This window comes from Tamandua tetradactyla, chromosome 2, assembly GCF_023851605.1.
Source record: "Tamandua tetradactyla isolate mTamTet1 chromosome 2, mTamTet1.pri, whole genome shotgun sequence".
Lineage (NCBI taxonomy): Eukaryota > Metazoa > Chordata > Mammalia > Pilosa > Myrmecophagidae > Tamandua > Tamandua tetradactyla.
In genome coordinates this window covers 177,424,568-177,446,237 of record NC_135328.1, presented here as the reverse complement: position 1 = coordinate 177,446,237, position 21,670 = coordinate 177,424,568, and the positions used below count along the sequence as shown (strand labels likewise).

General features: G+C 38.0%; 1 protein-coding gene across 3 annotated transcripts in view; it reads right to left on the bottom strand.

Moving 5' to 3' along the window:
• Positions 1-21,670, bottom strand: part of IPP (intracisternal A particle-promoted polypeptide) — a 63,500-nt gene that overhangs the window by 41,143 nt on the left and 687 nt on the right. For 2 of the 3 annotated variants that reach the window (XM_077149817.1, XM_077149818.1), the window contains exons 2-3: positions 19,263-19,604; positions 15,373-15,804 (exon numbers count right to left, since the gene is read on the bottom strand). In XM_077149817.1, the coding sequence (XP_077005932.1) occupies positions 15,373-15,804; positions 19,263-19,554 (724 nt within the window). In that variant the 5' untranslated portion in view covers positions 19,555-19,604. The remainder of the gene's footprint in view (positions 1-15,372; positions 15,805-19,262; positions 19,605-21,670) is intronic. The other variant, XM_077149819.1, reaches the window with a different exon arrangement.

Below are 21,670 nucleotides of genomic sequence, written 5' to 3'. Positions count from 1 at the left end.
GATCCTTCCTGGGCCTGCTAGATACCGGGGCCGATCGATCAATTATAAGACAACAAGACTGGCCCTCCACCTGGCCGACGTGCAAGGCGGAGGACACCATTAGAGGAATAGGCCAGGTCTCAGCACCCATGCTGAGTGCAACTGCCCTTCATTGGGCAGATGAAGAAGGACATCAAGGTAGCTTTCAGCCTTATGTGTTAGCCCTGCCCGTGTCCTTATGGGGAAGAGACATTCTAGCCCAGATGGACGTTACTTTGACCAGTAACTGTTCTCCAACTTCTAAGCATCTGTTAAAAGGAATGGGATATGTCCCTGGCAAAGGCTTAGGAGCCTCATTGCAGGGGCGCACAACACCTATACAGGCTGTCTCCAATTCTGATAAACGAGGCCTGGGTTTTTCCTAGGGGCCACTGAGGGGAGATTCCCACCCACACCTATAAGACTAAGGTGGAAAACCAAAACCCCGGTTTGGGTGCCTCAGTGGCCCTTACCAAAGGAAAAACTCTCAGCGTTACACACTCTTGTGTCAGCACAACTAAAAAAGGGCCACATCATTCCTTCCACATCACCTTGGAACACCCCCGTATTTGTCATAAAAAAGAAATCAGGTAAATGGAGACTGTTACATGACTTAAGGGCTATTAATAACTGCATGGAGCCCTTAGGACCTGTTCAGATTGGGCTGCCCCTCCTCTCAGCTCTGCCAAAACATTGGCCTATTGTCATCTTGGATCTCAAGGACTGCTTCTTTTCCATTCCACTTCACCCTGAAGATACCCCAAAATTTGCTTTTACTGTGCCCTCTCTAAATCAAGAGGAGCCCTGTCACCGTTTTGAGTGGACAGTCCTGCCCCAGGGCATGACTAATAGCCCTACCATGTGCCAACTGTATGTTGCTACAAAGCTGGCCGATACTCGGCGACAGTTCCCCCAAGCAAAAATCCTTCATTATATGGATGACATCCTGCTGACTCATGAAGATACAGATCTCCTTGAGACAGTTCTGTCACACCTAGTCCTTACACTTAGAAAAGCCCACTTAGAAGTAGCCCCTGAAAAGATCCAAATGACAGAGATCGCCACCTTCCTGGGGACCAAACTTACGCCTACTCATGTCTCCCCCCAAAAGGTGTCTCTCAGGCTAGATAACATACACACCCTCAATGACTTGCAAAAACTCATGGGGGATATAAATTGGATTCGCCCGTATCTAAAATTACCCAATGCCGAATTAATGCCTTTATTTAACTTACTAAAAGGAGATTCGAACATAACTTCGCCCCGGCACTTCACCCCCGAGGCGAGGCAAGCACTATACCGAGTAGAACAGGCACTCAGCAGCGCCGCTTTAAAGAGAATAAATCCCGACGAGCCTTTTGAAGCCTGCCTGCTGCCAACAGAGTCACAGCCCACGGCGGTGCTGTGGCAACAGGGACCATTACTCTGGATCCATCCCGGAGTTTCTCCAAAAAAGATTTTAGAGCATTACCCTACCGCAGTTGCAGAACTAGCCCTAGAAGCCATCAAGAAGGCCATACAACATTTTGGCCAACCACCCAAAAACCTCAGGGTGCCTTACTCTCTCCAGCAAATTGAAGTACTTACCGGGTGCATAGATCAATGGGCCGTTCTCCGGTGCACCTTTTTGGGATGTATTGACAGTCAATACCCTAAAGACCCCCTCTTACAATTTGTTACCCGACATCCAGTGATCTTTCCCAAAGTGACTTCGCCTAAGCCACTAGCGAGCGCCCTCACCGTGTACACGGATGGCTCCAGCTCCGGTACAGGGGCGTATTGTGTGGAAGGGGACACTCCCAAAACAGTATTTTTTCAACCACAAAAACCTCAGTGGGTTGAATTGCAAGTCATTATTACAGTCCTGAAAGAGTTTCCTGGCCCCCTGAATATTATCTCTGATTCCATTTATGTCGTAAATTCTCTACAAATTTTAGAAACTGTGGGCATTATAAAATGTTCCTCCACAGTGAGCACATTCTTTCTCGAGCTTCAAGAGACAATACGTGCTAGACAACATCCCTTTTACACAACTCATATTAGGGCCCATACAGGCCTGCCTGGTCCCATGACACAAGGAAATCACATAGTAGATGTGGCCACTCGACAGCCACACGTCTTCCCCGCGCTGACACCATATCAGCAAGCCCGAGAGTTCCATGCCAAATTTCATATCAATGCAGCTACCCTAGCTAAGCGGTTTAGTATTCCGCGTGCAGCGGCTAGAGATATAGTCTGAGCCTGCAGGGATTGTGCAGAACAAAGAGCAGTCCCTTCGGTTGGAGTTAACCCTAAGGGCCTCATCCCAGGAGACATTTGGCAAATGGATGTCACTCATCATTCAGAGTATGGTAAAATTAAATACCTGCATGTGTCAGTAGACACATGTTCTCAGATATTATTTGCCTCTGCTGAGACAGGAGAAAAAGTCCACCAAGTCATTGCACACTGCCTTGCCGCTTGGGCAGCGTGGGGTAAGCCAAAAATATTAAAGACAGATAATGGACCTGCTTACACCAGTAGAACCTTCCAAAAATTTTGTGATAATATGGAAGTACAATTAAAACATGGCATCCCTTACAACCCTCAAGGACAAGGAGTCATTGAGAGAGCTCACAGGTCTCTCAAAGACTTACTAAAGAAACAGAAAGGGGGAATAGGTCACGGCCTGTCCCCAAAGGCTCAACTGTCTATAGCCTTGTTTACGTACAATTTTTTAAATGAAAATTCACAGGGAATGACACCTGCCCTTCAACACACCACTCCGAGTCCTCCACATAGAGGTCTAGTCCGATGGAAGGATGTCCTGTCAGGACAATGGCAAGGCCCTGACCCAGTGCTCAGCTGGGCCAGAGGCTCTGTTTGTGTCTTTCCCCAGGAACCAGGACGCCAGCCAGTGTGGGTTCCAGAAAGACTGGTGAGAACCGTGACACCGCCCGGGGGCGCCGAGGAACTGCTGCCCAACAAATCAGCAAACCTTCAACCTGAACCGTCCGACCCGGCCTCCAACTCTGCTGATGATGGCGGCGACCGACAAGATGACAACAAAAGTGCAAGTCACCCTCCGACTGTTCAGAGAGGGGACCAGTTCTAATACCCCCCACTCTCCCGTTATGAACTTCTTCCTAACTTGCCTTTGCTTTTTTAGTACAGTCACAGTGAGCAAAGGAGAAGAAACCCTCCTTTGGGGCCTATGGCATCACCCCCCGACACTGGCCCCCTTCTCCGCTGGGTCTCCCGCCTCTCCTCAGTTCTACACTCGTAGTCAGTCTCTAAGCCTTCATCATCTGCCTTTAACTACCAACATTTCGCATATGCCTTTTAATAAGTCCTCCCCCTCACCGTATGACCCATCCCAGCCACTCAAGGTGGGACGCTCGAAGGCAAGGTCTGCCGCAAAGCCCATGGCCATGTCCCGGGTATAAAAGGCGGCACCAGATGTCATAATTTTTGGTCTTAGGATGATCTCTAAGGCAGAGTCACGGTCCTGGCCAGGCTAGACTCCGGCCATTGCACAGAGACACCTAGTGACACTCTCGACTCTGGTTGCCGCTCTCCTACCCCCCTCATAACCCAGTTGCGAGGCGAAGCACTGCAGGGAGAGTCACGTGGTTTCCAGTTCACGGGCTCTCCGGTCTCTATATGAGGAGGCATTCTGGTTGGTGCCTAGCAAGCCTAGTCCAGACTCCCCAAAGCACCAAAACATGTAGTGGGCCGCTCAAGCCCACGGGAGCTCACTCATCAATGGAGACACTGGGTCAAAATAAATAAAAAAGGGGGAGATGTGGAGAGCCGCCTCCCGGGTCTGGCCTAGTGGACACGCTGCGGCCTGCTCTAGAGTTCCCCCCGCCCATCGAGTGAGTCAAGATGGCGCCCGCATCCTGTTTCCGCGTATGACGCACGCGCCCACCAACCCTATCTTCCAATCACCTCTGTATACGTGGCACTAACCTATTGATGTGGAGAGCCGCCTCCCGGGTCTGGCCTAGTGGACACGCTGCGGCCTGCTCTAGAGTTCCCCCCGCCCATCGAGTGAGTCAAGATGGCGCCCGCATCCTGTTTCCGCGTATGACGCACGCGCCCACCAACCCTATCTTCCAATCACCTCTGTATACGTGGCACTAACCTATTGGGTTTGGGCACAGTATATAAGAGGTTACCCGGACAGGGTGGGTGGAGACGACCCATAGGGAGCCGTACCTGACGGCCGCATAGAGGTTGTTTCCCCGCGGGGTATTCTGTCCCGCGCGGAATTTGTAACAGAGCTTGCAAGCTTAGCTCCAGTAAAGGTCTGTGCTCACAACTGCAGCGTGTCTCGAACCCGTGTCTGTCACTTGAGTCGGTTTGTCTGTGTCTGTCTCTCTCTCCCTCCTGTTCCCTCCGCCGGCCGGGGATCAGAAGCTGAGCGAGACGGCGCCGGACAGGGTAGGGTGGTGAGACTGCTCGTTGTGTTGGCTGGAGAGAGGGGCCACATCTGAGCAACAAAAGAGGCTCTCTTGGGGGTGACTCTTAGGCCTAAATTTTAAGTAGACTTGACCTATCCTTTGCGGGGTTACGTTTCATATGAACAAACCCCAAGACTGGGGGCTCTGCGTATAGCTTTGGTTGTCCACACTGCTTGTGAGAATATCAAGAATTCAACTTGAGGAAGTTGAATTTCTCCCCATTCTCACCACTCCCCAAAGGGGGTTTTGCAGATACTTTTCCACTCACTGATCGAATCACTCTAGGATTCATTGGGGCATCACTCTGGACAAACGAGCAAAATCTCATGTCCTACCTGAGATTCCAAGTGCTTATGGCGTTCAGTCAAACTATCTACATAAGTTATATTAGGAAATGCACTAGTCAAAATATAAATTTTGTAACAAATAAACATTTTTTGCTTTAGTCTCACACAGAAGGTGACATTTTAAAATATTAATTACCATCTATTTTCAGTACCCTGCAATAATGACATTCCTTTGTTCTTCCTCATGCAAAAACATTTTTAAAATTGTACCTTGTACATTTCACTATTATTATACACTCTAGGCATTCCTAGATTATACCATCTCAATCTTTAACATCTATCTTTCTTTCTGATTGCTCTTTTCTTTATACTTCTGTATTGCTTAAACATTTTATAGTGATATTTACCCTTTTTATAAAAATAGTCATTTCCTAAAATGCAAGAAATAAATGTTATCATATATCTAATAACATTAAATTACCCAAATTATTTCAGTGGTAAATACAAAAAAAGACACTAAGGAAAAAATAGATACATATTTCACATACCATAATTCAGACACTTCAGTTAAAACATTTGCTCTCTTTTTTGGTATTCTCATTATTTTTCTATATAAATTGCTGAAGCATGATAAAAGAAAAACAGTGTCAATATTGAAAAATATTGAAGTTGCTTTTTAAAAAAAGTCCTCAGGGGAAGATGGCAGAATAGGGAGTTGCAGGATTCACTTCTCTCCCCAAAACAGATAATGGACAGGAAGAAACTATCTGAAACAACTCTTCTGGGGCTCCAAAGACCATGGAAGTATGGCACAGCATCCACCTAAGAACAGGACTGAGACACAGAAACTGAGGTGAAAAACTGTGATTAACTCATGTGGCCAAGCGTCCTGGTATTCATTCATTCATCACCTCAATGCAATCAGCTTCCAACGGGCATGGTCCTTATCTGGCAGGCTGCCACAGACTGGAGGGCTAGAGTAGACTTCTTCCCCCAAAACAGAGGGGCACACAGCCCAGTACTGAGCAGGCTATCTGCCAGCAAATTAAGACTGCTGAGTCCTGCTGTTTTAGCCTATACCAAATAGGTGTCACCCATGCCACTGTTTCCACCTGAGTCAGAAGGAATCACCACAGGGCTAAAAATACCCTGCCTTCTTAGGGCTGCAGGGAATAGGTTGCCAAAGAGCACCATCTTCTGGGCAGGCCAGGAAAGTGCATCCTTAGAGAGCTGACATAAAGGCTTTATGGTGTCTTTCCTGATCCTCTCACCAGGGCCTCTTTGGAACTGGTCTGCACCACCAGCATGGGTCCCAGGCACTGTTTTGGTCAGAAAATACTGATGAACCTAGGTTCAAAGAAGAGCATTAGCATAAACCAATCAACAAAAAAACATAGACAAGAGAGAAAAAACAATTTTGGGAATGATCTCATCAAGATAATCCAATGCTCAAACATCAGTGAAAAATTACAAGCCATAATAAGAAACAGGAAGATATGGCCCAGTCAAAGGAATAAATTAAAAAATCAGAGAAGATAGAGAATTTGGAACGACTAACCAAAGATGTTCAAACAATCTCCTAAACCAATTCAAGGAGATGAAGGAAAATATGGCTAAAGAAATAAAGGAATTAAGAAGACACTGGTTGAGCATAATAATTTGAAAGCATGCAAAGAAAAATAATAGAACTTATGGGAATGAAAGGCACAGTTGATGAAGTTAAAAATTAACTAGAGGCATACAACAGCACATTTGAACAGACAGAAGGATTAGCAATCTAGAACATAGGACCTCTCTGAAATAAAAAAGACAAAAGGACAGCTTGAGAAAAGAATGGAAAAAAATGAACAAGGTCTCAGGGAAATGAATGGTAGCATGAAGCACACAAACATATGCATCATGGATGTCCTCGAAGGAGAAGAGAAGGGAAAAGGGGCTGAAAGAATATCTGACAAAATAATGGCCAAAAACTACCCAACTCCAGTGAAAGACATAAATATACATATCCAAGAAACAAAATGTACTCCAAACAGAATAAATCCAAAGATCTACTCTAAGACACACACTAACCAAACCATCAACTGCCAAAGATAAGGAGAGAATTCTGAAAGCAACAAGAGAAAAGTGATCCATCACATACAAGGGAAGTTCAGTAAGACTAAGTGTCAATTCTTCATCAGAAACTCTGGAGATAAATGGGAACTCCCCAAAATTAAACACTATTGTGCATCAAAGAACTTTGTCAAGAAAGTAAAAAGACAGCCTACACAATGGGAGACAATATTTGGAAATGATATTTATATTCTAGTATCCAGAACATATAAAGAGATTGTTCAACTCAACAACAAAAAGACAGATAACCCAATTTAAAAATGAGCAAAAGAGATGAACAGACACTTCTCAGAAGAGGAAATACAAATGGCTAAAAGGCACATGAAAAGATGTTCAACTTCCCTGGCTATTAGGGAAATGCAAATCAGAACCACAATGAGATATCATCTTACACTCACCAGAATGGCCATTATCAATAAAACAGAAAATGACAAGTGCTGGAGAGGATGTGGAGAAAGAGGCACACTTATCCATTGTTGGTGGGAATGTCAAATGGTACAACTGCTGTGGGAGGCAGTTTGAAAGTGCCTCAGGAAGCTAAGAACAGAATTGCCATATGACCCAGCAATACCACTGCTAGATAGGTATCTATCCAGAGGACATGAGAGCAAGGACACAAACAGACATTCACATACATGTTTCCAGTAGCATTATTTACAATTGCCAAGAGATGAAAACAGCCCAAATGTTCATCAACAGACAAGTGTCTAAACAAGCTGTGGCACATACATATGATAGAATATTATGCAGCTGTAAGACAGAATAAAGTCACAAAGCATGTAATATGCTGAATGAGATTAGCCAGAAACAAAAGGACAAATACTGTATGGTCTCACTGATATGAACTAACATTAATGAATGAACTTGGAGAATTTCAGTTAAGAACAGAGGTAATGAGGAGATAGAAACTGGGTAGATATTAGGTAACTGGAGCTGAAGGGAAACAGATTATGCAACAGGACTGATTGTAAAAATTCAGAAATGGATAGTACAATACTACCTGATTGCAGCACAATAACGTAAAAACACTGATGAAGCTGAATGTGAGAAAGAGGGAGGAGGGCTGGGGGGACATATGAAACCAGAAGAAAAGAAAGACTGAGATGGTATAATTTAGGAATGCCTAGAGTGTACAACGATAGTGACTAAACGTACAAATTAAAAATGTTTTTGCATGAAGAAGAACAAAGGAATGTCAATATTGCAGGGTGTTGAAAACAGATGGTCATTCATATTTTACAACTTCAACTTCTATGAGTGACTAAAGCAAAAAAATGTTTATTTGGTACAAAATTTATATTTTGACTAGTGCATTTCCTAATATAACTTATATGGACAGGTTAATTGAATACCATAAGTATTCAATTACGGTATTCCATGCCCTATAACTTTGAATAGGGCATGGGAATTTTGTAGGTTTGTCCAGTGTGAAGCCCCGATAAATCCCAGAGTGATTCAAACAGTGAATAAAGAAGTATTTACAAAGTCCCCTTGGGAGAATGGCAACAAAGGGGGAAAATATAACTTCCACATTTGGAGAATTTCTGTTATTTTTGCAACCAGTAGGGACAACCAAATCAACAGGCTGAACCCTTAATCTTGGGGTTTGTTCATATGAAACTTATCCCTGCAAAGGATAGACTAAGCCTACTTAAAATTAGGCCTAAGAGTCACTTCTAGAGAACCTCTTTTGTTGCTCATATGTGGCCTAGCTCTTTCCCAGCCAACATGACAAGCAAACTCACTGCCCTCCCTTTCTCTAAGTGGGACGTGATTCCCAGGGGTGTAAACCTCCCTGGCAACGTGGGACAGACATCCTAGAATGAGATGGGACTCGGCATCAAGAGATTGAGAAAACCTTCTTGACCAAAAGGGGGAAGAGAGAAATGAGACAAAATAAAGTGTCATTGGCTGAGAGATTTCAAACAGAATTGAGAGGTTATCCTGGAGGTTACTCTTATGCATTATATAGATAGCCCCTTTTTAGTTTAAGGTGTATTAGAGAGGCTAGAGGGAAGTGCCTGAAACTGCAGAGCTGTGTTCCAGTAGCCATGTCTCTTTAAGATGATTGTAGATGATATAGCTTTTGCAATGTGACTGCGTGATTGTTAAAATCTTGTGTCCGATCCTCCTTTTATCTATGGTCTGGACAGATGAGTAAAAAATATGGATTAAAAATAAATAAATAATAGGGGGAACAAATGTTAAAATAAATTGAGTAGACTGAAATATTAGTGATCAATGGAAGGGAGTGGTAAGGGGTATAGAAAAAAATAGGGGGAACAAAGATTAAAATATCTTGGGTAGATGGAAATACTAACAATCAATGAGAGGGAGGGGTAAGGGGCATGGTATGTATGAGTTTTTTCTATTTTCTATTTCTTTTTCTGGAGTGATGTAAATGTGCTAAGAAATGATCATGGTGATGAATATACAACTATTTGATGATATTGTGAGTCATTAATTATATACCAAGAATGGAATGCTCATATGTCAAGAATGTTTATGTTTGTATATTGTTATGTTTAAAAAAAATGTCAGTACAGAGGAAAAAAAACAACTCAATTGTGATGATAAAAAATATTTATTCCTTCTAGCCTCCTATGTTGCAGAGCGGCTAGAAGGAAAATCTGAGATGATGATTAGTAACCCATGACAAACTCTGTGATCTGTCCTATAACTACTTGTTGAAGAGTGCTTTGAAAACTATTGCTTTTTTCTTTCTTTGCTTTGTATATATGTTAGTGTATACAATAAAAAAATTTTTTTTAAATAAGGGAAAGTTTAAAATATTCACAGATAAACAGAAGCCGAGATAGTTTGTTTACAAGAGACTTGCCCTACAAGAAATACTAAAAGGGTGTTCTGTAGACTAAAGGGGAAAAAAAGGATACATAGGCTTGGAGGAGAGTATAGAAATGAAAATGATCAGTAAAGGGTACCAAAAGGGTAAAAAGAGAGACAAAAACAAGATATAACATGTAAAAGCCAAAGGATAAAATGGTTGAAGTAATTATTGCCTTTATAGTAATAACACTGAATGTTAACGGATTAAACTCTCCAATCAAAAAACACAGATTGGCAGATTGGAATAAAAAAATTGATCCATCTATATGCTGTCCACAAGAAACTCACCTCAGACCCAAGGATACAAATAGGTTGTAAGTGAAAGGCTGGAAAAAAATATTTTATACAAAGTGTAACCAAAAAAAAAGCTGGGGCAGCTATACTAATAATGGACAAAATAGACATTAAATGCAAGAATGTTATGACACAAGGAAGGACATTAAATATTAATAAAAGGAGCAATCCACCAAGAAGAAATAATAATAAATATTTATGCACCTAATCAAAATACATGAGGCAAACACTGACAGTATCGACGAGAGAAATAGAAACCTCTAAAATAATAGTTACAGACATCAATATACCACTTTCATCAATAGATAGTATATCTAGACAGAGGATAAGTACAGACACAGAAAACTTGAACAATATGATAAATGAACTAGACCTAACAGATATATACAGAATATTGTACCCCAAAATAGCTGGATATACATTCTTCTCAATTGCTCATGGATCATTTTCCAGAAAAGATCGCATGCTGAGTCACAAAATAGGTCTCAATACATTTAAAAAGACTGAAATTATACAAAATACGTTCTCTGATCATAATGGAATGAAGCTAAGAACTGGGAAATTCACAAATATATGGAGGTTAAACAACATGCTCTTAAACAGGGGGTCAAAGAAGAAATTGCAAGAGAAACCAGTAAGAAATGAGACAAATGGAAATGAGGACACAACATATCAAAACTTATGGAATGCAGCAAAGGTAGTGCTGAGAGGGAAATTTAAAGGTCTATATTAAAAAGAAAGAAAGAACTAAAATCAAAGACTGAACTGCACACCTGGAGGAACTAGAAAAAGAATAGCAAACAAAGCCCTAAGCAAACAAAAAGAAAGAAAGAACAAGGATTAGAGCAGAAATAAATTAAATTAAGAACAAAAAACAATAGAGAGAAGCAACAAAACAAAAAGTTGATTTTAAGAAGATCAATAACCCTTAGCTAGTCTGAACAAGAAAAAAAAAAAAAAAAGAGGATGGAAATAAATAGAATCAGAAATGAAAGAGGGGACATTATTACTGACCCCAGAGAAATTTAAAAGATTATAACAGGAGACTATGAATAACTGTATGCCAACATATTTGTGCCAATGCACGAACAACATACATGTTTGTTGTGACCTGTTTAGAAGGTCACAACAAATCAATCACAAGTAGAGAGATTAAATCAGTCACCAAAAACCTACCAACAAAGAAATGCCCAGGACCAGACGACATCACAGGTGAATTCCATCGATCAGTCCAAGAAGAATTAACAGCAATTCTGTTCAAACTCTTCCAAAAAACTGAAGACAGAACACTACCTTATTCATTCTATGAAGCCAACATCACTCTAATACTAAAGTCAGATAAAGATACTAGAAGAAAACTACAGACCAATCTCTCTAATGATGCAAAAATCCTAAAGAGAATTCTTTTAAATCAAATCCAACAGCACATTAAAAGAAGTATACACCACGATCAAGTGGGTCTTATTCCAAGCATGCAAGGAAATCAATTAATATATGCAAGAAAATCAGTTGATGTCATATACCATATTAACAAATCAAAGGGGAAAAACTACATGATCACATCGATTGTCACAGAAATGGCATTTAACACAATTCAGTATTCTTTCTTGATAAAAACACTTCCAAAGACAGGAATAGAAGGAAAGTTTCTCAATATGATAAAGGGCATATATGAAAAACCAATAGCTAACAATGTACTTAAAGGTGAAAAACTGAAAGCTTTCCCTCTAAGATCAGGAACAAGACAAGGATGTCTACTGTCACCACTGTTAAGCAACACTATGCTAGAAGTTCTAGCTAAAGGAATTAGGAAAGGAAAAGAAATAAACGGCATTCAAATTGGAAAAGAAGCAGCTAAACTTTTATTATTTGCAGATAACATGATCTTATATTTATTTAGAAAGTCCCCCAAAACCTACAACAAAGCTACTAGAGCTAATAAGAGTTCAGTAAAGCGGCAGAATAAAAAATCAGTAGTGCTTTTATACACTAGTAATAAGCAATCTGAGGTGGAAATCAAGAAAAAAATTTCCATTTAAAATAGCATCTAAAAGAATCAAATATCTAGGGAATAAATTTACCAGGGATATAAAGGAACTGTATTCAGAAAACAACAGAACATTGCTAAAGAAAACAAAGAAGACAGGCATTCCATACTCAAGGGTTGGAAGACTAAATATTGTTAAGATGCCAATTCTACCGAAATTGATTTACAGATTCAACGCAATCCCAATCCAAATTCTAACAGCCTACTTTGAAGAAATGAAAAAGTCAATTATCTAGTTTGTCTGGATGGGTAAGGGGCCCTGACTAGCCAAAACATCTTGAAAAAGAAAAACAAAGTTAGAGGACCAACACTTCCCGACTTTAAAGTATATTACAAAGCTACAGTGGTCAAAACATTATGGAAACATATTGATCAATGGAACCAAAATGACAGTTCAGAAATAGATTCACACATTTATGATTCATTTATTTTTAACAAGGCTGCCAAGTCCACTCAACTGCAGCAGAACAGTCTCTTCAACAAATGGTTGAGAATTGGATATACGTATTTAAAAGAATGAAAGAGGGCCCCTATCTCACATCTTATATAAAAATTAATGCAAAATGATAAAAGTTCTAAATAAAAGAGCCAATACCAGAAAATATAGGGAAGCATCTTTTAGATCTTGTGGTAGGCAGTAGTTTCTTAGACCTCACACCCAAAGCATAAGCAATGAAAGAAAAAATAGATAAATGTGACCACTCCAAAATGAAAAACTTTTGTACTTCAATGGACTTTGTCAAAAACGTGAAAAGGCAGCTTATTCAGTAGGAGGAAATATTTGGAAACCACATATCTGCCAAGGGTGTAATATCCAGAATATATAAAGAAATCTTACAATAAGAAGACAAACAACCCAATTAAAAAATGGGCAAATGATCTGATCAGATACTTTTCCAAAGAGGAACTATAGGTGGCGAAAAAGCATATGAAAAGATACTCAACCTCACTAGCTATTAGGAAAATACAAACCAAAACCATTAAAGATCTTGACTATATGATGATATTGTGAGCCACTGATTGTATACTGTGGATGGACTATAGGTGTGTGAAGATTTCTCAATAAAAATATTTTTTAAAAAAACCACACAGATATCATTTCACATCTACTAGAACGGTCACTATTAAACAAACATAAAATTACAAGTGTCAGAGAGGATGTGGAGAAGTAGAGACGCTTATCCACTACTGGTGGGAACTTAAAAGGTATGGCCACTGTGGAAGACAGTGTGACAGTTCCTCAGCAAGCTACGTATAGAACTGCCAATTAATCCGGCAATCCTGTTACTAGGTATAAGCTCAGAAGACCTGAAAGCAGAGACATAAATGAACATTTGCACACAGATTTCACAGAGGCATTTTACAACTGGAAAAAAATGGAAACAACCCAAGAGTTCATCTACTGATGATGAATGGACAAACAAAATGTTTGTTCCATACATATGATGGAATATTATTCAGCTGTACAAAGAAATGAAGTCCTGATGCATTCAACAACATGGATGAACCTTGAGGACATCATATTAAGTGAAATAAGTCAGACAAAAAAGGACAGATATTTGTGTCTCACTATTATGAACCAAATATAATAAGCAAACTCATGGAGTTAATATCTAAATATAGGTTACCAGAAGATAGAATAAGGGTAGAGACTGGGGAACTGATGCTTAATTTGTACAGAATTTTTAATAAGGTTTATTGTAAATGTTTGGAAGTAGACAGAGGTAATGATAGCACATTATTGTGAGTGTAATTACAGTGCTGAATCATGTGTGCAATTGTGATTGAAAGAGGAAGTTTAGGGTCATGTAGGTCACTAGAAGGAAAGCTAGAGGATGAAACATGGGACTATATAACAGAGTGAACCCTGTTGTGGACGACTAGGGGGTTAACAGTACAAATGTAAGAATGCTCTTCCATGAATTACAATAAATTTATGTCACTATTACAAGGTGTTAATAAAAAAGTGGTACATGGGAAAAAATACACCTAATGCAAACTATGAACTGCATTTAACAGTAATAATATAATATTTTTCCATCAATTGTAATGAAAGTACCAGATCAACGTTAAGTGTCAATAATAAGGGGGTATAAGGAACACAGGGTTTTTCTTTTTGGAACAATAAAAATGTTGTTTTTATTTAAAATAAAATGTTTTTATTTTTATTTAATCAGTTGTAGTTAAAACTGATTATGGTGATGAAAATGCAAGTTTGTGATTATACTGAGAGCCACTAATTGTATATATTGAATGGATTGTATGATGTATGAACAAAACTGCTTAAAAAAATCCTCAGTTTACTTGTTCCTTGACTCCTTGCAGTTTTTATTTCAATTTTAGGTAATAATTATTGAGCATGGTTAATATTAGTGCTATATTTGAATACTATAATACTAAAAAGCTATAGGAAAATATGCCCCAATTTCAGGGAACTTTTCTTTCCTCCTAACGGAGGAACTTTCTTCTAGCAATCTGTATCTGCTGCACTTGGGAAAAGCCAACTCAACTCTGAAAGCCTTTGTCCCATTCCTAAATTCCCACATGATTTATGCAAAAGTGTTAGGATAATTTATCTCTCCATTTAAGTATTTATACTGATACCAGATAGAACTCAGAAAAAGTTTTTAAAAATTCTAACACTGTTAACAGTAGATAAAACCAATAGTCCACTATTAAAAAGAATTCTTTCACAGAATAAGACCTTTAATGCTTAATGATGTATTTAACACATGTAAGATCATTTGCAATTTAGTCACATACTAATGCTTCAGTGCTTGACAAGAAATCTTGAACCTAGGTCAAAAGGAGTTTTTAAAATAAATTTCAATATTATAATTTTTCAAATATAAAGACAAAAACTATTTTACAACATTGTGAAAAGTACCTTCAGAAAAAAATTTAGGACCTAAAGATGATACAAAGGTCATGATATTATATCAATATAAAATTCATTTTATAATGAGAGGACTCATAAAATTTGAATTTTGTTTTTATTTTTAGCATATGCATTCCCCTCAAATGTTAAGTTTTGTTGAATTTGTCACTCATGCTATTCCAATAATTAACACTGCAACAGCAGCATTATTATTCTAGCTTTTTCAATATTATTCTAAAGACTAACATCCCTAAGTATTTAATCTCAAGAAAGGAACAAAAGGATTGAATTAAAATAGCAAAAATGTTGAAATATCACTGTCTACCCAGAAAACACAATAAATGTCTATTACTGAACTGAAAAATGAAAACAGTTTATCACTTCTTAGAGGAAAAAGGTCACTGGGCAACTAAATGACTAATTTAAATATAGCAAAAAAGTTACCTTCTATATACTTTAGAAGCCTCTGAGGAGGTAATAAAGGGAATCGAATTGGGTCTAGCACTTCCACCACATGTTTTCTTCTATTTCCCAGATCTTTCAAAATCCATTGCATTGCAGCTAAGAAGACCTGGTATTCATCCTCAATGCTAAGCTCTTCACTTCGCAAAATTTTGATCAGCTGATCTTTTGTAAGTGCCAGGAACTCTTCCCCATTATGAACCTCCAAGAAATGGACATGAATATAGTTTTCTGTGAATTCCAAAAGATCATGGCAAGCAATTTGCTCAGAGAACTGAAAGATCCCAATGCAGTTCAGTGGATCAATTTGTCCTTTCAGAAAGTCACAGCAAAGATTAACAACTTCAGTCAACTGCAGCATGTCTGCTGCAACAATCAACTCCTGGACATTATTCACACCTATGTTTACTATACCTAGGAAAGTAGGGAGACACAAGTGCCATTAAAGTAAAAACAAACAGTTGACTTGGATTAAAAAAAATTATTCCACTGATAGCTTAATGTTTGGAAAACAGATGTTACATGAAAAGGCAACAAATGATTTGTGGAAAGAGCATAAAACTTAAATGATAATGATACTGAACATTTATGGAACATTTACAATGATCTAGACACAGTATTAATTGCTTTATATACTCCTTTAATCCTCACTATTATCCCATAAGTTATTTTAATATTAAGGAAACAGAATCAGAAGGTTAAAGTAACTTTTCCCCAAGTCACACGGTTAAGCAGTTTGGAGGACAGGGCTTGACGAAGTCCATGCTGTTAACATGAAGTTATATACATCTAACATTTATTGAGTCACTGGAAAGAATAAGAAATGAATTATGATAAAGTACCATATGTATGTTAATTTTTAATATTAGCATAACCAAAAGTCTACAAAATATAAGACTACATTAAGTAGTTAACATTTCAGTAACAATATATACTGCTTTCTTTCCAGAGGGCTTCAAATTCATGTTTATACAGCTTTGGAAGAAAATCAAATAGCCAATTTATTTAGGAGGAATAAAACCACTACAATTCTTCCACCTAACAAGGATAAACTCTCCATTCAATTTTATACTTTCCCTTTATCCCGTTCATAATATTTGCTACATTAAACAATTTGCCTAAAGTTCATAGTCTCCTTAGATTTATAGTCTGTTAAGGCATATCTCCTCTATATTCCCATTGCCTGCTACATACCAGGTGCTCAAAAAAATTTTTTTAATTGAATTAATGGCCAAAGAGACTATGGTGAAAGGAAAAATAAGGCTCATTGAATGCAAACAAGGTTTTCCAAAAGTATAACTAATGAAATTTACCATGGGATTACATGGTAGGTGGCTGCAGAGAAAATAGAAATAAGCCTTACTTGAATGAAATGAGAATTCACTATAAATTTGGAGAAGATAAAATGAGCTGTGCTATGAGGGGTTGACTGCTATTGGATAATGCCAAGAGTTACCTGAAAGTAATAAAAAGAATGCCCAACAACTTAATAGGGCTTTAGAGTTACAAAGCGATTTTGCATTTATTAAAAATTATCTTACTGAATCTTCACATGAATTATAAAGTGCTACTATCCCTACTTCATAAATAAAGAAAAACAGCCTCAAACAAGCTAATTTCTATTTGGTAAGTACTTAATCTGCATTACCCATACAGTTCTGTGAAGGCAGAGATCATGTCTGTCTTATTTACTGTCATATTCCCAGGGCCTAGCCAAAAAAAAAAGGAGTATTCAATATTTGTTGAAAGAATGGATGATTGGTTGAAGTTTAGTGTTAGCTAATTAGTGGCAGAGCTAGATCTCAACTTCAGGTAATTTGATCCCAAGTGAAGTGTATAAAAATCTAAGATGAAAAGACAGACATTAAGATCTATTAGAATTATGAATGGTTAAAAAAGAATGTAGGGATAAGTCCAAAGGAGAGATCAATATAATAACAGGGTTTACTGTCTACCACCCCTCCCAAAAAGTAACTTTTACAATGAAACTCAAACAACATGTTTTTGAAGAACTAACTGTGTAAAAACCACAAAGTACCCAATATTCATTCTCCTTTCAGCCTTATTAACAGAACTCCGAATTTGTTGTGGGTGTCATCTGTGCCCTGCTGAAAATTACATTTCTTTACTTCCCTTGCAAATAGGGGTAAACTATTATCTGAGTTTGGCCAACAGAATATAGGCAGCAGTTGTTGGGTGGGGCTACCAGAATAACTTAAAAGGGAGATGGAGTCAGCTGGACCCTTTCGCCTTTCCCCTTTTTCACTGACTGGAGCTTGTGATCATGAGATTAGACAGCAGAGCAAAATTCTGTAAGAATACTGATAACTAATGATCTCATGAAAACACCATACCAGTAGGATTTGTTTCTGTAGAAAAATAAACTGCTTTCTTATTAAGCTAATTTAAATTTGTTACTAGCAGCCAAATGCTGTTCTTAACTGTTACACCAATTTTAGCCTTAAATGTCAATTCTCCACCATGTTTTTTCCCCCAGATATACTCAGTAGGTTTTATTTCTCTAGTGTAAGTGCTAATCACCAGCAATGTGGTGATAATGCCATGAATATTTTCCTTTACTAAATATCTCTTTTTGCTACTGTCAGAAACAGAGGCAGAACAGACAACTTAGGCATTTCTTCTGGTTTTATATACTGTAATTCAACAATAACATCATGGATGAATCTGTACTCATTCATATTTTCCAAAATAAGAGAAGCAGCAGCAGGCATGGAGCAGTTTAATCAGTTCACAAAAGCCATTTTGAAAAGTGAAGTCAAGAAACCCTCAATGCTAGTATGTACATGAGCCAAGAGACAGAACTGCCCTGCTTTCAGTAGATAAAAATATAGTCATTTTTATAATCCTCAAATTAAGTTACTGAAAATTTCAAAAAAGGAATATAAAACAACACAGAGAAAATAAATCACCTTTTGTCATTTTCCATGTTTAAATATCATTCATTAAAAAAAAAAAATACTTTGTCAGACCACATAATTATATCCCACTAAGCAGTCCCTTAAGAACATGGTGTATTCACAGAATTGACCAACAAACATAGTCTGTTTTCAAACATTTTTTTTCTGATTATAAGAGTAATATGCATTCACTGAAGGAAAAAAAATTTAAGGCAGAAAACTATAAAAATGAAAATGAAAACCACACAAATTCCCATACATAGAGATACACAGTATTAACACTTCAGTATATTTCTTTCAACTTTTTTCTATGCATATTTATATAGCATATCATAGAAGATGGCTGCTTCATAGATTTTTTGTAGGCATTTTTAATGCCTTTAAAACTCTTCAAAAATGTTTTAAAATAAAAGTTTTGATCAAATAATACATGCAGTTTATAAACATTTGAGGAGGGGTAAAGCAGAATCTTCCATAATTCCATCACTTAGAGATCACTGTCAGCATTCCAGTTTCTCCCATGCACAAATACACAAAAATTATATTTTTACAAAACTGAGGTCATATCTCGATTTCTAAAATGTAATATATGTTAAACATTCTTCCACAATAGTATATTTTCTCTTGAATCATTTGTGAGATCTAAATAATATTACATATATATATATACCTGTACCGTAATTTATTTAACTATATAAACTATTGTGGGACAATTAAATTCTATTCAATCATATGCTATTATAATATTACAATAAACATTCCAGTACATAAATATTTGCCCACAACTCTAATTTCTTAGGATTCCTAGAAAAGGTCAAAGATAAGAACTTTTCATATGCTCATAACATTTTGCCAAATTACTTTCCATGTAACTTAGATGCATTTATATACCCACAGCAGTGTATAAGTGATCACATCATTCTTCACTCAAAGCAACAGGCTCATTTAACATACCCGTGTAAATGAAATCTAGAAGTATCCGAAAGATTCGAGCTTCAATTCCTAGAATCTGTACAACATCTTTTGAGGACTCTTTCATTCCTCCAGTGAACAAAGCTGCAAAATAGGGACTACTGGCAGCTAACACCAGCCGATGAACTTTAAAAGTTTCCTTCCCAACTTGCAGCTGCACATCACAGAAATGCTGTCCATTCCTCATTTTATTGATCTGGGCCAAGATGTACTGAGCATGTTTATCTGATGGAAAAGGACTATCACCGGCCTTGGAAGAGCTCTCATTAGCCATGATGATGACAGATTAATTAAAAGGACAGATGCCCATAATCTGTCCCTACCCTGAAAAAGAAAATACAAGGACACATAAGTAACATGAAATTGTGTTTAACATGTCTTCCATTCACAAGCATAAGAAATATGCTCCAGGAGATGACAATTTATTTAGGGACATAAAACACCCATGAAACTGTGTGGTACTATTTCTAATATGGCTTTAGAGTGCTGGCTAAAATAATTGGGGTACACTTCACATAAGAAATGGCACCTAAACTGGCTACTGAAAGACACATATTTAGGTCTGAGGACAGGGCATAAGCCCTTCTGGATGAAGTGAAGAAAATGAAGAAAGGCAGAAAAAAGTTTTGTATAATGCAATAAGAAAGCATATATTGCAGTCAAAATGAACTTTTAAAAAGCAACTGTGATCAGTCCAATTGTTCACTTAAAACTCTTCAGAATCCTGCCTTTGCACATAAAGTCCTTCAAGTCTCATGCTTATCTACCTATTCAGTCCCAACTCCTACACTCATCTTTGAACTTTACCAAAAACCTAACAACTTACAGTTCTCTAACAGTTCCTTTTATGCTACCTTCCCATCTTTCCCATCTGGGTCTTTGTTACTATTCAAGACTCTGTTCAAGTATAACATTCTCAGATACATTTTCCTGTCTCTCTCTCATCTGAATTTGATTCCTTCCTTACCCTAAATTTACCAGTTACACAGCCCATATTATACACTACCTTGTCAAGACACCTTACCAACGCATCTCCTCCATACACACACTTTAAAAACTCCTCTCTTAAGAGCAGGGACTATCTTTCAAACTATGGCACCTCCATCTTACAGATATTAGGTTTCCAAATGTTTGTGGGACGTATGAGTACAATGAGAAATTTTATTTTAAATCCCTATTAGCTTTTCCACATATTATGTCAACTGTAATTCTTACAATAATTAAGAGGCAGAAAGAAAAGATTCTGTTAACCTAAATGAGAAATACAAAATGGAATCAAAGTTTCCCCAAGTTTACAGTGTTACTAATGACAGTCTCAGTATCTGAATTCAGGTCTTCTTACTGTAACTCCACAGCTTTTCCCACCATATCACATTGCACAGGAATTATTTCGCTATATTACAGAATAAGGGCCTGAAGTCCAAGCACAGAAATTTGGACCTGAGACTTCATGTGTTCTTGAAGAGAAAACATGCCAATTGCTATAGACAATAGAACTGTTTTGGAGAACCTCAGGGGAGGGAGCTATGAAGTAACCAAGTCCTAGAAAACAACCTGACAGCTTCAGCAATGAGAATCAAAGGGAAAAATCCAAGTTATCTTTTGAATAAAGAAACCATGAGATTTGGTAATAGAAGAGTTAGAGCAGGAAATATGACTAAGGTCTTGTAGTTTAGGCATCAAGGAGAATTGCTCAGACTGACAGAAATGGTGTGGGCTGATGTCTGAAAAATATGCTTAAGTTCATAGTATTCAAAGTCTAATTTATCAAAGTTATAATATCTAAGGTGATTACCACAACTATCTAGAAATTAGAAAATCTGATTGAGAAGGTCTAAGATAGCTGCCCAAACTTCACTCAGGATCTGTGGAATGTAACATATTACATTTAAATGGCATGTAAAAAGCAAAGTGTGTATTTGTCTCTACTTAGAAATCTAACCCGCATATATTATTAAACATGGCATGGCTGTGCAGCTTTTTTTGTTTTAGATTTCCCCCTGTCAGCTAATTTTGGACCCCAGTGGTGGTTGCTTTTAAAACAAGGTGCCTCATCTACTTCCAACATTATAGCATCGAGCACAGTCACAATATGCTGCTTTTCTGCAGCAAGACTTCCTTGAATATCCATTCTGGTATCAGACATCAGAAATCCTAGCAGGCTATTACGCTTTTCAGTAGCTTCTGATATTAGCCATTGCCAGTGGAAAACGTCATCCCATCAGGTGGCACGTGGTGTGACCATATTTCCAAAGGGAAAGAAAGCAATTCTTGGAAATTACACAGGGATGTAAGGTACGTGTCTCAAGAGTTCCAAATTTCAAAAGCAGAGTATTAGCAAATGGTGACAAACCCTGAAGAAGTAAAGAGGACCTATGCCTGGTAGGTTT